The sequence below is a fragment of the Cynoglossus semilaevis genome, chromosome 3 (assembly GCF_000523025.1).
Source record: "Cynoglossus semilaevis isolate Cse_v1.0 chromosome 3, Cse_v1.0, whole genome shotgun sequence".
NCBI lineage: Eukaryota > Metazoa > Chordata > Actinopteri > Pleuronectiformes > Cynoglossidae > Cynoglossus > Cynoglossus semilaevis.
Window position 1 is genome coordinate 219,947 of NC_024309.1, and position 14,329 is coordinate 234,275.

Genomic DNA, 14,329 nt, shown 5'->3' on the forward strand with positions numbered 1-14,329 from the left:
AGGTATGTAACCCCCTGAAGGCTAAATACCAGAATTTTCCAGTGGTCAGTCAGAACTGAAAAAGCCTCTTGGATGAGAGGTGAAACGTCTTCAAAAAACCTCCTTTGTCCAGTTGCTTTCGATGTAACTATTTTTTTGAATTAAATAACCTGGATGACTGAGAATACAGGATGTATATAGCCTGCTAGTATTTACAGCTTATGGCCACTTGGGGGCACACTTCTCCCTTTTTTCTTTATTAGCGTACACTGGAGTGTAGAATCTAGAACAGTGGTTCTTAACCTGGGTTCGATCGAACCCCAGGGGTTTGGTGAGTCAGTCTCAGGGGTTCAGCGGAGGACAAGACACATGCCCAACTTGTATGATTCTTGAGGACATGTCCCCGCTTGGCCATCACCGAAGGGTTCAGTGAATGCACATACGAAACTGCTGGGGTTCAGTACCTCCAACAAGGTTAAGAACCACTGATCTAGTCTGTGGACATGTATACAGTGAAGATATGTAGATATATATATATATATATATATATATATATATATATATATATATATATATATATATATATATATATATACACACACACACATATTTTGGGGGAATATTTTGACATTTACATTTTCAATTGAATAACTCTGAAACATACCATGCACAATTAATACAACATTTAGAAAAGATATGCAGCTACTTCTGAGATTATGAAATAGGTTGTCTGGTCTTTTTATTTATTTACTTGTTTTTTGCTGCAATGCAAGTCTGTTGCTCACGTAAGCATAGGCAGCACGGAATCATGGGATCACTTGCAAGTTGAACGTGGAACGAGCAGGGGAATTCTAATGTTGGTCATCATGGTGGTACTCAGAGATCTCAATATTGTAAGTTTGAGAACCACTGCACTCAAAATTAGGAATCAAAATTAGAGAACGATTTATAAAAAAAAAAAAGGATTTTTTCTGAAATGTCATCTTTATTGCTCAACAATTGAAGGAATTTTTGTTATGTCTATACCATGCCACTAGAACAGTTTTTCCACAAAATAACAAAGGCATTTCAACAAAAAACATTATTTTGCAGAAAACACACTGATCAAAATTAGAGAACAACAGTGACTGTAGCATGGAAAAAAGATTACAACTAAATATTCTGAAGGTCACAACAGTCAGCAGTTGGTAGGAAGAGTGCAGCCTCTACTCTGAATGACTTCAGCACATCTGCGGCCACGACATAGTTATGGCCCAGAAACCCACTAAAGTCAGGGTTTCTTGGCCATAACTTTGTCACCAAGGATTTTCCAGAGGTTCTCTATTTGGTTGAGATCAGGGGGGCTGATGTATCAAAGTTGCGTAAGCACAAAAATGTTGCTTACTCTCTTTTCCACGCTCTCGTTCAGATGTGTAAAAACTGAAATGAGCGTAGAAATGTGTGGGGCCTTGTGTACAAATCTTGCATACGCACAAAAAAGTTGCTTTCACCCTTTTCTATGCTTACGTTGTTATGCTAAGATGTCTCATAATTGAAATGATCGTAGAAATGTGCGGTCCTCACGACAGCTCCAGAGCCGGTGTACACACGTTTCTGCAGCTGTGTGCCTTTGACACTTAGTGCTGATGCTGGGAAACTTCTAATAATGTAAAAAAAATAGCAATAACACGGGAGCGTGTATATAGGGAATATGAGGATTTACTGGAGAATGATGGTTATTGGTTGATGGAGCAGTTTTGTTTATCAAGGCCACTGTTACTGGACCTAGAGTGCTACACGGCATGGAGCCAGGGTTTGTCGGTGCCCACATGGGTGCTGACCACGCCCTGTTGCCTGGCAACAGGTGAGCTTTGGCTCGATGTTCAACACGACTCATTCAAAGTGACAGCATGACTGGGGCAGACACTGTGCACTTCACGTCCACCTTCATCTCGGACCATTTATTTTTTGAGTAGGACCTGTAGTTGGCTTTAGTATAATAATTCTTTCACGTCCTCATGATGAATTTGCCTGCAGATCGTTCATTTAAATATATTTACATGTATTACATGTACATGTATGTAGGGGTGTGATATGGAAATCCCACATGTGCACTCAATTCCACGTTGATTGGGATGTACAAACCAAACGTACTTGGATTCCACACTTTGATGCGTCAGAATTTTTTCCGTATCCACGACAGTTTCTGGATTTTTGCATACACCCTTTTTTCATGATAAAATCTACGTACATTTAGTACATCAGGCCCCCAGGACTCTGGGCAGGCCATGTCCTTATTTTAATGTTTTTAGTTTCAAGGAACTGCCTTACCCGTTTTGCTGTGTGACATGGAGTGTTGTCCTGCATGAACACTCTGGGCTGTTTGGTTGATGAACGCAGGGAAGGAACCATATGTTGTTGAAGACGTTTCTGATAAACATTTGCATTCATTGGACCAGTTTTCCTTTGTCCACACAACATGCTCCTCAGCAAAGCTTAGTCAAGCCTTTTGATTCTTTCTGCTAATGAGAGGTTTGGTCACTGCAGAGTGGGCTTTCAGTCCAAATGCTTTTAAACGTCTAGACACAGTATGACGAGACAGATCCTTAGCCTGTTCAGCACTGAACTGGCTAGCAATTTTGGTTGCAGTGTGGAAGCGCCCATTGAGATTCTCCGCAGTATCCTGTCTTGTGTTCTGTGGACGACCAGCCTTCTTGTGGGACTTGAATGAGTTTGCGATGTTGTAAAGATTCAATATTCTTGAAATCACAGATTTGGAACGACCAACTTGTCTCGCTATGGCTGATAGAAAGGAAGGAAAGTGAACTCCTTGTCATTGTGACACACACCACTGCATTTAACCCATCACAAAAGTGAAGCTGCCTGGGGAGCAGTGTGTGGGCACAGTGCCTTGCTCAGAGCATCTCAGTGGTAACTGGTGGCAGCCGGTGGATTCGAACCTGCAACCTTCCGGACCCAAGTCCGCTTCCTTAACCACAAAGCCACCACTAGGATCATCCCTTTGGCCTTAATCTGGACAACCTGCTTCCGGAAGCTTTCAGTGACTTTAAAACGGCCTACCATCTTGTAGTCAGTGAAACTGGAAGTTGGGCTGCCAGTTAAATAGGGGTTGACAGATAATCAAGGAAATTAGAACTAGGTGCCAGATTAACAGCAATAACTGGGAGGTATCTGAAAGTGTTCTCTAATTTTGAGTCAGTCTGTTCTTTGCAAAATAATGTTTTTTGTTGAAATGCCTTTGTTATTTTGTGGAAAAAGTGTTCTAGTAGCATGGTATAGACATGACAAAAAGTCCTTCAACTGTTGAGCAATGACATTATTTCAGAAAAAAATCAATTGTTTATAAATTGTTCTCTAATTTTGATCTCTTTCACCTCTCATCCAAGAGGCTTCTTCAGTTCTTCAGCCTTATGGATGAGAGGTGAAACGGCTTCAAAAAAAAAGCCTACTTTGTTCAGTTGCTTATGATGTAACTATTTTTTGGATTAAATGACCTGGAAGACTGAGAACCTACATAGATAGTTTATACACACTCCTGATCAAAATCTAGACGAGTTCTAGACTATTTGGTACTTAGTATGTTTAGTGCTTAACTTTGTACAATTTCAAGCTATTCTTTGGGCTTGCACGACTTGAATTGCAATAAATAACTGGAAAAATTAGAGTGTTCTAAAACTTTTGACCGGTAGTGTATATGTATGTATATAATTTTATATGTTTTTTATATATATATATCTTTGTATTCTTTAACTTTTCTTGAACAAGAGAAACTGCTTAAAAAGTACATTGAAATTCCCATTTTCTGTTGTTGTTACCCTGCAGACTTTGCCACTGTGGTAGGCTACTTGGTAGTCAGTCGGCCTTTCTTAAACGTCTCCCATCCTCGACACATGCACAGTTCACAGTCCGAGCTGCTGGAGGTTAGAAAATGAAAATCACTCACACACACACACACACACACAGAAGTTCTTGGGGTTTCTTTTCCTGTTTTTAAATACTGCCAAAATAACATTTAATTCTGGACTGGTCACCTAAGCAACCGGTTTTAACACAGTCTTTCAGCTTTGGTTGAAAGTAGCATTGCAAACTTGTTGTGTAATTTTAATGTGTTAGACCTTTGTTCTTGCAGGATTACTACCAGAGTGGACGGATGCTGTTGAGATTGTCCCAGGCTCTGGGCAGGATTGTACTGGCCGGAAGAGAAATGAGCCGTTTGTCAGGGTAAAAGAAGGGAATTAGCATCTTACACATATTAATACTTTACTTAAAATAACCATTTATGGTACTCTTTATTCTGTGATTTTGTGTTTTGTTTTGTTGTGTGTTTGAAATGGTTGGGTTTTTTCATTTCTCATAAACAATATCATTATCCATTCAGCAGTTGACATACAGCATCAATAAAAATATCTGTTGTTATGGATAGGGGCTCATATAGTCATGTTCTTTGAGAAATGTCCTAAACATTTACATTTAAGATATGTTACTTTTAATCCCAAATGTCTGTAGTGTCAGGTGACTCTAACATGATAGTGTGATCAGTCCTATTGAATTCTGCACATATGGTTTCTTTTTCTAATAAGTAGATTATTAGCAACTATAACCCTGCACATATGGTTTCTTTTTCTAATAATTATTAGCAACTATAACTAGTGCTTTACTTTTAATTGTGTGTTCTATTCACAGATTTACCGCGCGTATAACTGAGCTCACGAAGGTCCTAAAGGAACTAAATGCTGGTAAATATGAACGCACCATGGTTTCCCAGCATGATAAAGGTACGTACGCTGTCTTGTCAAATACAAAAAGAGTCTGCACTCCACAGATACGCAGCCAAATTAAAAGGTGATGTTGGGTTTTTTTTTATAATATAGAGTTGGAAACAGCAGAGAAGGTTGCGTTAGTGCCAGGAAGTGGTCAAATTATCAACAGAGACAATATTATTAAGTAAGTCTAAATACATCAATGTGATTAATGTTTTATGTTCTCTTCTAAAACCTTTTTTGTTATATATTTTTTTGTTTCTATTTCAGGTTTGAGAACACCCCACTGGCAACGCCAAATGGAGATGTTCTCATCAGAAACCTTACATTTGAGGTACATTCTGTCTCTGACTCTGTGTATGTCTTGTGTGTCTTTCTTTTTGAATCCTATGTTGTATAACCATATATATATATATATATATATAGACTCCCCATTATTATTTTAGTGATGTACCAGATAGTTGAAAGAATACAAAGCCTGAACATGTTTTCAACATTTATGAAGGTGAGATCAGGCACCAACGTTCTTGTGTGTGGACCAAACGGCTGTGGAAAGAGCTCACTGTTCAGGGTGCTTGGAGAGGTAAGAAAGATCTCCCCATTAATCCTTTGCCACTTTAAGTGTTTGAGTCAACAATTGGCAGAGGTATAATATACAATACACTCTGAATATCTCTCTCTCTCTCTCCCTTTCTTTTTATCATCTAAATTGAGTCCTCACTCCCAGTCCTTCTCCTACGCTTAGTGGCCAGACGCTCTGTCGCACTCACTGTCCCTTGCTTGGTTATTTTACCCATTTTTATAACTATATTATAAAATGTTTTCTTAATTATTATTATTTTATATTAACAATGTATTTGTTTTTTTTTTCTATGTTTTTGGTGTTTAGATAAGGGGGAGATTAATTTAATTAACTAATAGTATATTTCTTGGGAGTTATAATTGGTTTTTAGTAGGGACTAAAGACTTTTATCACTTTTATGATGAAGCAAGCAAAAACCACGACCAGCACAAGCTTGTAGGATTGCAAAGACATTTCTTTATGATTACGCAAAACTGGTAGAGATATCTGCAATACATATCCATTTAACCGTTTAGCATTTAACTGTTAAACTGCTTGCCAACATGTCTGCGGTGTGGACGTATTTGTATCTGAGAAAGACCCACGGACAGTGATTTGCAAAATGTGTAATGCTGGAATTTCAGGAGGTGGGTGAGAAGTACACTCATAGAGTCTGTCAGCACACGTTGCCCTGAGATCTGTTCGGTTCCCCTGCACTCGTCGCGACAGTACTTATAGTTATAAATCATTACGCACGAGAAATGATAAGGGTCGTGATGGACGCGGAGAACCCGCTTGGAGACGGAGAAGCTGTAGATGGACAGCAGTGTACAAGATGAGGGGCAAGCACCCTCGTTTTCTGACATGTTCTGTGAGATCCTGCAAGAGAGTGGCTCAAATAATAATAATAATAATAAGTAGGCTATTCAGTTCTGACTTCCTTTTTAATTTATGCAATCACGGTGCCTTGATTTTATTGAGGTTTAGTACACAGTCTTAGCCATAAATGCAATGGTACTTATAATTAGCAAACTAATTTCTTATGGTGTTTTGGTTTTCAGCCAAGAATTGTAATTTTGGTGCATCACTAGTTTTTAGGTATTTTAAATGGGGAAATTGCAGTCTAGATACGAGTGAGTTGACACACAAGTCCTATTGTGGAACGGATTAAACTCGTATCTCGGGACTCCGCTGTATTTTGTTGTGTCCATGTCCTTTTTTTGTATCAGTAATGTTGGTCTTTTCTTTAAAGCTATGGCCTCTGTTTGGAGGACAACTGACAAAACCTGAGAGAGGAAGGCTCTTCTATGTTCCACAGGTAAAAATTTAATGGTTGTCCCTAACACTTTGGTTTTTCTTTGGGCAGATTGGGCAGTAAGAAAGTTATGATACGGTAACTGAAATCTAGCCAAAATCAAATAAATAAGATATAAAGATTTCTTAGAAATATAGTTCTAAATGTGTAGCTCACAGTCAAGAGGCTGTGAGTCACTAGCCTTTAGCAGAAGCTGGTTAGAATTTTTTTTTTTTTTTTATTGATCCATGTTTGATGGCGCTTCACTGATGTTTTATTTGATTGTCTCTGTTGCATATGTAAATATATTATCAACTTAATATTTAGGAGTGAACACAATTCATGTTAGGAAGAACAAGAGGAAAGACCAAAGATAACATTTTTATTACAACAAAGTGGCGCAAGGAAGAATTTGTTATGTGGTGCCTTGATTTTTTTTTCTCATGCTCCCATCTACAGTACGTTGGGGCAAATGTAAAATAAATTAATAATGATTATAAACACCTAACATAACCCTTTTTTATGTTCTGTACAACTCATTTAGAATTAATTTACAAGGAAATTAAGTTTATGTTTTTTGTGCCTGGGCCAGAGACCCTACATGACTCTGGGCTCCCTGCGAGACCAAGTTATTTACCCGGACACTTACGAAGATCAGAGGAGAAAAGGCATTTCTGACCTGGTAGGCACTTCGTTGTCACTGGCATTTCAAACTTTACAGCGGTGTGTATTGTATAACTGTATATTGTTTTTCTTGTGGATGTCCAGGTATTGAAAGAGTATTTGGATAATGTCCAGCTGGGACACATTTTAGAAAGAGAAGCTGGTTGGGATGTAGTCCAGGACTGGATGGACGTCCTCAGTGGAGGAGAAAAACAGCGAATGGCGGTAAGCCACCTATTTACTTTTGTTCTTTCTGTCATAAATAACACTGTTATACAGCGGTTTACAACATCCAGAGGAGGAGTTCCATTCCCATCACTCGATGTCACTTGATTTTCATTGTAAATCACAACTCAATCAATCACTCAACTTCACTATCACTTGATTTTCATTGTAAATCACAACTCACGTTCTCTACGTTAGTACCTGTGACTCAACTTCACTATCGCAGTGGTGATATCGTCATAATCTAGGGTATGGATCACCAACCTTTATAATATAATAATAATATCTTCTGGGACATAAAATAACAGACCCTCTTCTTACCAGCATCATTGCTTCCATTTGAATATCATTGCAAGTGTAACTGATTCAAAAAAACACAGAAACAGTACAATTTTTGACTCTCTTGTTGACTAGTTTTATTTTTAAAACGTACCCGGCATTCACCTTAGGTTCCACTGGTTCCAGGTACTAGATGCCCCTGGACATCACGTTGGTGGCCCCTGGAGAAATAGTTGAACGCCACTCCGTGTGGAAATATATTTGCTCACTCCGCTTTTAAGTTTTAACACCATGTCCTTTTCTATTTTCATCCATGATAATGCTGAAAGTCCAGTCTGTCCTGTCGTATTTATAGCAGTTTTAATTGACCTTAGGCTGAGAAGGTCCACTTTGGACATTGCAGTGGACACAGAGAAAATGTTGGCGTGTACAAGTCGCTAGATGCAGTTCGTTAGATTCAAGGCGATTTAAAGCACTCGAACCCCCAACGTAACTGTACACCTGCTGGAAGGCCTAGGTGTTGCAAAAAATAATTTCGTTGCCATTCATTTTAGGCCCCCAGTGCCCACTCTACTGATTTTGAAGGACATAAGGATGATTTCTTTCACCCTGGCAACAGATGTATATACAACTAGAAGCAGTCCAACCAAGAGAAACTAAGAACAGACTACCCTGTATTTTTTATAGATATTGATAATAAAGATAATAAAAAATGTACCTGTTTCTGATACTGTTTAGATACTGTTAATAAAAAATGTACCTGTTTCTGATACGGTTTAGACTAGAGGTCACGAACGTGGTGCCTGGGTGTACCTGGTAGCCCCCTTGGAATACCCAAGGTATCGGGTATGTTATGGTAATGGTATAGTAAAAATAAACTACTCTGTACTTGTACTGTTACTGTGCTTTTTGAATCAGGTACACTTGTAGTCATATTCAAATGGGTGCAATGACAATAGTAAGAAGAGTGTCTACTATTGTATGTCCCAGAGGTTATTATTATTACATTCTTCAGGAAGTCTGCATCAAACAAGTAGTTCTTCGTATCACTAAGTGCCCTTGAGGTAGATCTCATTTTCCAAAAGGTTGGTGACCCTGGTTTAGACCAGCAGTTTTAACACCATACGTCAGAGTGATGGAACAAGACTTTCTTAATAAATGCACAGGACATGGAGATGTAACCACAAAATGTTGTAGGTTGGGCATGTCGTAAACCGAGGACCTCCTGTATATCTTAATCTGGAAACTCTCTACTTTCAAGATGATAATGCAAAATACTGTAGCTTTATGCACTGTTTTGGAGGTATCACATAAAAACGCTTTTAACTTCCGTACATCCAGTACAGCATATACAACTTGAGGATCAAAAGAGGTAGAAAAACGTGAGTGGAGCATTTTGGCCCCTGTAACAGAAACCTGAATCTATCATAATGAGGTCAGTAGCGGAAATATTTAGGTAACATTGCAAAGTTGTAGTAAATGACTATTGGGAGATACTAAAATATTTATTTAAAACAATTACCCTCAGAAAACATTAAAATTTGATAGGTGTTCTAATATCTGCTATGAAACTTCAAAATTTAACATAGCCTGGAAATGTTTCAACTTAACTTTATTTTTAACTTTTCAAGTATTTTGAAATAGCTGATTGTGGCACTTATACAATACCACACAATACCTCATGAGGTTTAAATGTTTAAGTTTTACAATAAGCTGTTTGTTAACACGTTTGTTAACAATAACATGTTTGTTGATAAACTGAGTGGGTTAACACATGTTAATTACAATGTCCAACTTTTAATTACAATCTGGACTTTGCTGACACAGTCCATCTTCTTATTCAAAGTCTTCTCTTGTCCAGAAAGTTTTTTTTAAATTAGTTCAGAGTTCACAAGGAATATATTTAAAAAATAATGAAAAAACACCATATGTGATGTGTGTATCTATGCTCTCTGTATATACTTTAGATGGCCAGGCTTTTCTACCATAAGCCCCAATTTGCCATTCTGGACGAGTGTACCAGTGCAGTAAGTGTTGATGTGGAGGACTACATCTACAGCCACTGCAGGAAAGTACGTATAATATTTTTCAATTGTTTTAAGTCTTGGTTTTGTTTTATGAGGCAACTGTGATAACTATATGATAATATAGTTACATATATAATATACTGCCATCGAAACACTTTTTAGAACATCATGAAGATTGTCGTTTACTATGGCTATGGTGTTTTTTTTTTTTTTTTTAAAGCTTGCGAATCTGTAGTAACGTGACATGGAGTTCTGTTGTTAAGGTTTTATGTAATGTAAAGGCTGCCATTATGTGCCATCATCACTCCTAAGCAATTGCCTAATGCAGAGGTTTCCAAAGTGGGGGACACAATGCCATTGCAGGGGGTGTGCAAAGGGAATGAATGAATTGAAAAATAATGCAGCATATTGTCCAATGCTGTAAATGTTTAACAAGAGACTGGCAAAACAATTGATTGGTTGGACACAATCACACTACTGCCAACTGCCTAAAGTTGGTAATGCTAGCATTTAATGGAAAAGTTTGTAAAAACAGGGTTACAGTTGCGTGCATTACATTTGATCCATTCATTACATCCACATTTGGAAACTTCTGCCCTCCAGGGACCAAACGGCTTGTATCAGGGGATCTGATAGGCCAACATTTTGAATTTTATTCATTTTAACAGGATTTTACAGGAAAATATAATAAGGCCATTGCTAAAAGAAATAGCAATGGTGAGCGATGTACTGTATATCACACCTAGAAGAGGTGTGATAAGAAATAATGTACAAGTGTCTTTTCACCTGCATTCACCTGTCTTATAGCCAAAGTCAACCTGTAGTTCATGATAAAAACAATACATTTACATTTCAGTAACCAAGACAACACACAGCCCATCTGACAGAGAATAGTAAATGACCATAAACTATATCAACTATATACTTTTGTAAATGTCTTTACCAACTGGGATCCAAAATGGATAACTAACTAACTTTCTAAATGATTCATATGTACTGGGGATCAACGACCATTACCAAACAGACCTAGGTCTGTTTAAAAAAAACATTACTAAGCAATAAGACCTATCAAGGCAACATATCACATACAGACATCACAAACATCGGTGTTTACTGTTCTTCCTGTTTTTGTCCTGCATTGAGTAGATTAAATTTATATGTGCACATCTAGTGTAGAACTAGATTTTAATATTGATTAATTAATTAATGTATATATCTTTTTTCACAACAGTGAAAATGTATAGACTTTTTTGGGGTTGCTTAAGAAAGTATACATCATAATCAGGGGCCCCATGGATATGACAAAGTCATATATAGTTTATATATTTATAAATAAATCATATATTTATTTATAATATATAATATATATAAATATATATAATATAAATATATTTATAATATATATATATATTTGACTATGTCAAACTCTTTGACTGATGAATATATTTCTTGACCGTGTAGAATTCACTGTTGGACACAAGACTGATAACATTACAAGAAATATATTTATTTTACAGTATTCTTATAATAAATAAATATTTTTGGGGAACTGCTCATAATTGTAAATAAACCAGGTTTGATCTTTCACGTGATAGACCTTTTTTTGTCTTTAAATTCCAGGTGGGCATAACTTTGTTCACAGTGTCCCATAGAAAGTCTCTGTGGAAGCACCACAAGGTAAGAGAAGAGTGTTCTACGTTGTTCTGGCATCACATGCAATCTAACGTCTCACCACCGTACTAAAATTCTCCTCCTCCTTTAAACTATGTTTTCAAGTATTACCTGCACATGGACGGGAGAGGAAACTACGAGTTCAAACCCATCACAGAGGAAACAGTGGAGTTTGGATCCTAACTGCCTCACATTAGGCTCAGATGCTGCACTTCTACTATAAGACTTGCTCGCTCTTTCCTTGCACTCAAAAAAGTTGTAAACATTTGTAATTTAAACCATCATTTTGACATTTTGAGAGGTGGCAAACTAATGTTTTATTTAATTAAAATTAATCAATTAAAAATAAAAATGTAGGAGTCCTTTCATCAATGACTCACTTGTAGAGTAGCTAGCCAATTGTACTTCTTTTTTTTTTTTTGGTCAAGCAACCATCTTTTAACAATGAAGTAAATCCTTAAAAAAAGTTAACAAATGTCTATATGTCAGATTTGCTGCTGAACAATAATAATATGTAGACTCTACCCTTTTTAATTTTTGTAGTCAAGTTGTGATTAAAGGATGAAATACCTTTCCATGTTTGAGACAGATCTTGGCATAGTTTAGACATGACACATGACTCAAGACACATTAGTATGGTCTGGAAGAAGCACATATAAAGGGATAAGGTGCGAGGCTACAACCCCATAAAAAATGTTCTGGTTTTAGGTATTTACAAAAAAAGAATACAGTGGATCCTCGCGATATGAGTATAATCCGTTCCAGGACCGAGCTCGTAACTCGAGGTGCTCGTAACTCGAGGTGCTCGTAAGAAATAACAGAAAAAATATTTATCCGTTCCAGCCCTCTAAAACACTCCCATATTAGTGCTAATAACAAAGGAAAAAACATTTTTTTAATTGCTACAGAGACATACACAAAAAAATTATAGTATATAAGGATTCCTGTGATATAACTTAAAATGTGGTTTTAATTATGAGTTCTTACCTTCGAGACAGACGATACAGTAGCGGCTAATGGTGTCAGGTGCGGAGGAGGTGGGGAGGAGAAGGGAGGGAAGCGAGTTGGCCCATATGTAGACACTTCCGTAGCGTTCCGATTCCGTACACTACGTAACTTACATAAACTTAGAATTAACTTACGTATTTATTTATTTTTTTACCTTTGTATTTATTTTTTTTGCTTTTTGGTCATCATGCATTTCTTCTCACCACCATCCTTACCACTCACTTTCTTAGGACTCATCACTATTATAAAGAATAATGCACAAAATAGAAAGAAAATCATGTAGATAACGCAACCACAATATGGAAGAGTCACGGGAGATGCATACGGTTGACAAACATGAAGTGAACGAGTAAATATAATAAATATAAGAAGACTTTATTCATCCCACACCGGGGAAATTCAGTTGTTACAGCAGCCGGATTGACATGTAGTACTAAAAGTAAAGTAACAGCATGGCAGACATAGTATTTACAAGGTGATAAAAAAAGTAACAGCAGGGTAGACAGTATTTACAAGGTAATACAAATATCAAAATTTAAAGTGACCTGCAGGGAAAATAAAGTAAAGTAAGTAGTTTACAATAAGCTGTTTGTTAACACGTTTGTTAACAATAACATGTTTGTTGATAAACTGAGTGGGTTAACACATGTTAATTACAATGTCCAACTTTTAATTACAATCTGGACTTTGCTGACACTGTTCATCTTCTTATTCAAAGTGTTGTACCTAAATTAGCAGACAAAGACAAAGCAGGTTGTTGGGGGCAGTGGTGGCTTGGAGGTTCAGTCATCGTGACAGTACCCTCCCCCCCAAAGACCACCTCCAGGTGGCCTACCAGGCTTGTCAGGGTGCTTTCGATAGAAATCCCGGATTAGAGAGGAATCTAATATAAGTTGACGAGAGCGCCTCTCCTCTGGGCCATATCCCTCCCAGTCAACCAAGTACTGGAAGCCCCGGCCCCTGCGACGCACATCCAGCAGCTGCCGGACTGTAAAGGCAGGATGGTCATCCACGATCCGGGCGGGTGGAGGGGGAATGGCTGGAGGGCATAATGGACTGACAGAAACAGGTTTCAGTAGGGACACATGGAAAGTGGGGTGAATTCTCAAAGACCGTGGTAGCTTGAGCTTTACCACAGAGGGATTAATGATACTGACAATCTCATAGGGGCCAATGTAACGAGGGGAAAGCTTCCTAGAATCTGTCTTTAAAGGAATATCCTTAGCACAGAGCCAAACTTTCTGACCTGGTTAGTAATTGGGGGCTGGTGTCTGAAGGCGGTCAGCGTAATGACGATTGCGGTCAACAGAACGAAGTAACGCAGAGCGGGCATCCCTCCAGAGCCTACGACATCGGCGAAGATGGGCCTGGACCGAGGGAACAGCAATCTCACCCTCCTGGGCAGGAAACAGTGGTGGTAAGTAACCCAGAGAGCATTCAAATGGGGTCATACCTGTGGCTGCACATTTTAGGGAGTTGTGGGCAGATTCAATCCAGGGAAGATGGACACTCCAAGAGGTGGGATTCCTGGCAGACACACAACGGAGAGCTGCCTCTAAGTTTTGGTTGGCACGCTCTGTTTGTCCATTGGTCTGAGGATGAAAACCTGAAGACAAACTCACAGAAGCTCCAAGGGCCTGACAGAATGCCTTCCAAACCTGGGAGGTGAACTGAGGACCCCGATCAGAGACAATGTCCAGAGGAATACCGTGAAGACGAAAGACATGAAGCACCAGGAGTTCAGCGGTCTCCAGAGCAGAGGGGAGTTTAGGAAGAGCCACAAAATGCACAGCCTTAGAAAACCTGTCCACAATGGTCAGAATGACCGTATTACCTTGTGAAGAAGGTAGTCCAGTAACAA

The 14,329-nt window shown here is 38.3% G+C and overlaps 1 protein-coding gene across 1 annotated transcript in view; it reads left to right on the top strand.

The window, feature by feature from the left end:
• abcd3a (ATP-binding cassette, sub-family D (ALD), member 3a) overlaps positions 1-12,031 on the top strand; it is a 28,388-nt gene extending 16,357 nt beyond the window's left edge. Inside the window, exons 12-23 of the mRNA XM_008307363.3 lie at positions 3,802-3,899; positions 4,109-4,200; positions 4,663-4,754; positions 4,851-4,923; positions 5,010-5,073; positions 5,245-5,322; positions 6,554-6,619; positions 7,188-7,277; positions 7,364-7,483; positions 9,730-9,834; positions 11,410-11,466; positions 11,566-12,031. Coding sequence (XP_008305585.1) covers positions 3,802-3,899; positions 4,109-4,200; positions 4,663-4,754; positions 4,851-4,923; positions 5,010-5,073; positions 5,245-5,322; positions 6,554-6,619; positions 7,188-7,277; positions 7,364-7,483; positions 9,730-9,834; positions 11,410-11,466; positions 11,566-11,643 — 1,013 coding nt within the window. The 3' untranslated portion in view covers positions 11,644-12,031. The remainder of the gene's footprint in view (positions 1-3,801; positions 3,900-4,108; positions 4,201-4,662; positions 4,755-4,850; positions 4,924-5,009; positions 5,074-5,244; positions 5,323-6,553; positions 6,620-7,187; positions 7,278-7,363; positions 7,484-9,729; positions 9,835-11,409; positions 11,467-11,565) is intronic.
• The last annotated feature ends 2,298 nt before the right edge of the window (positions 12,032-14,329 follow it).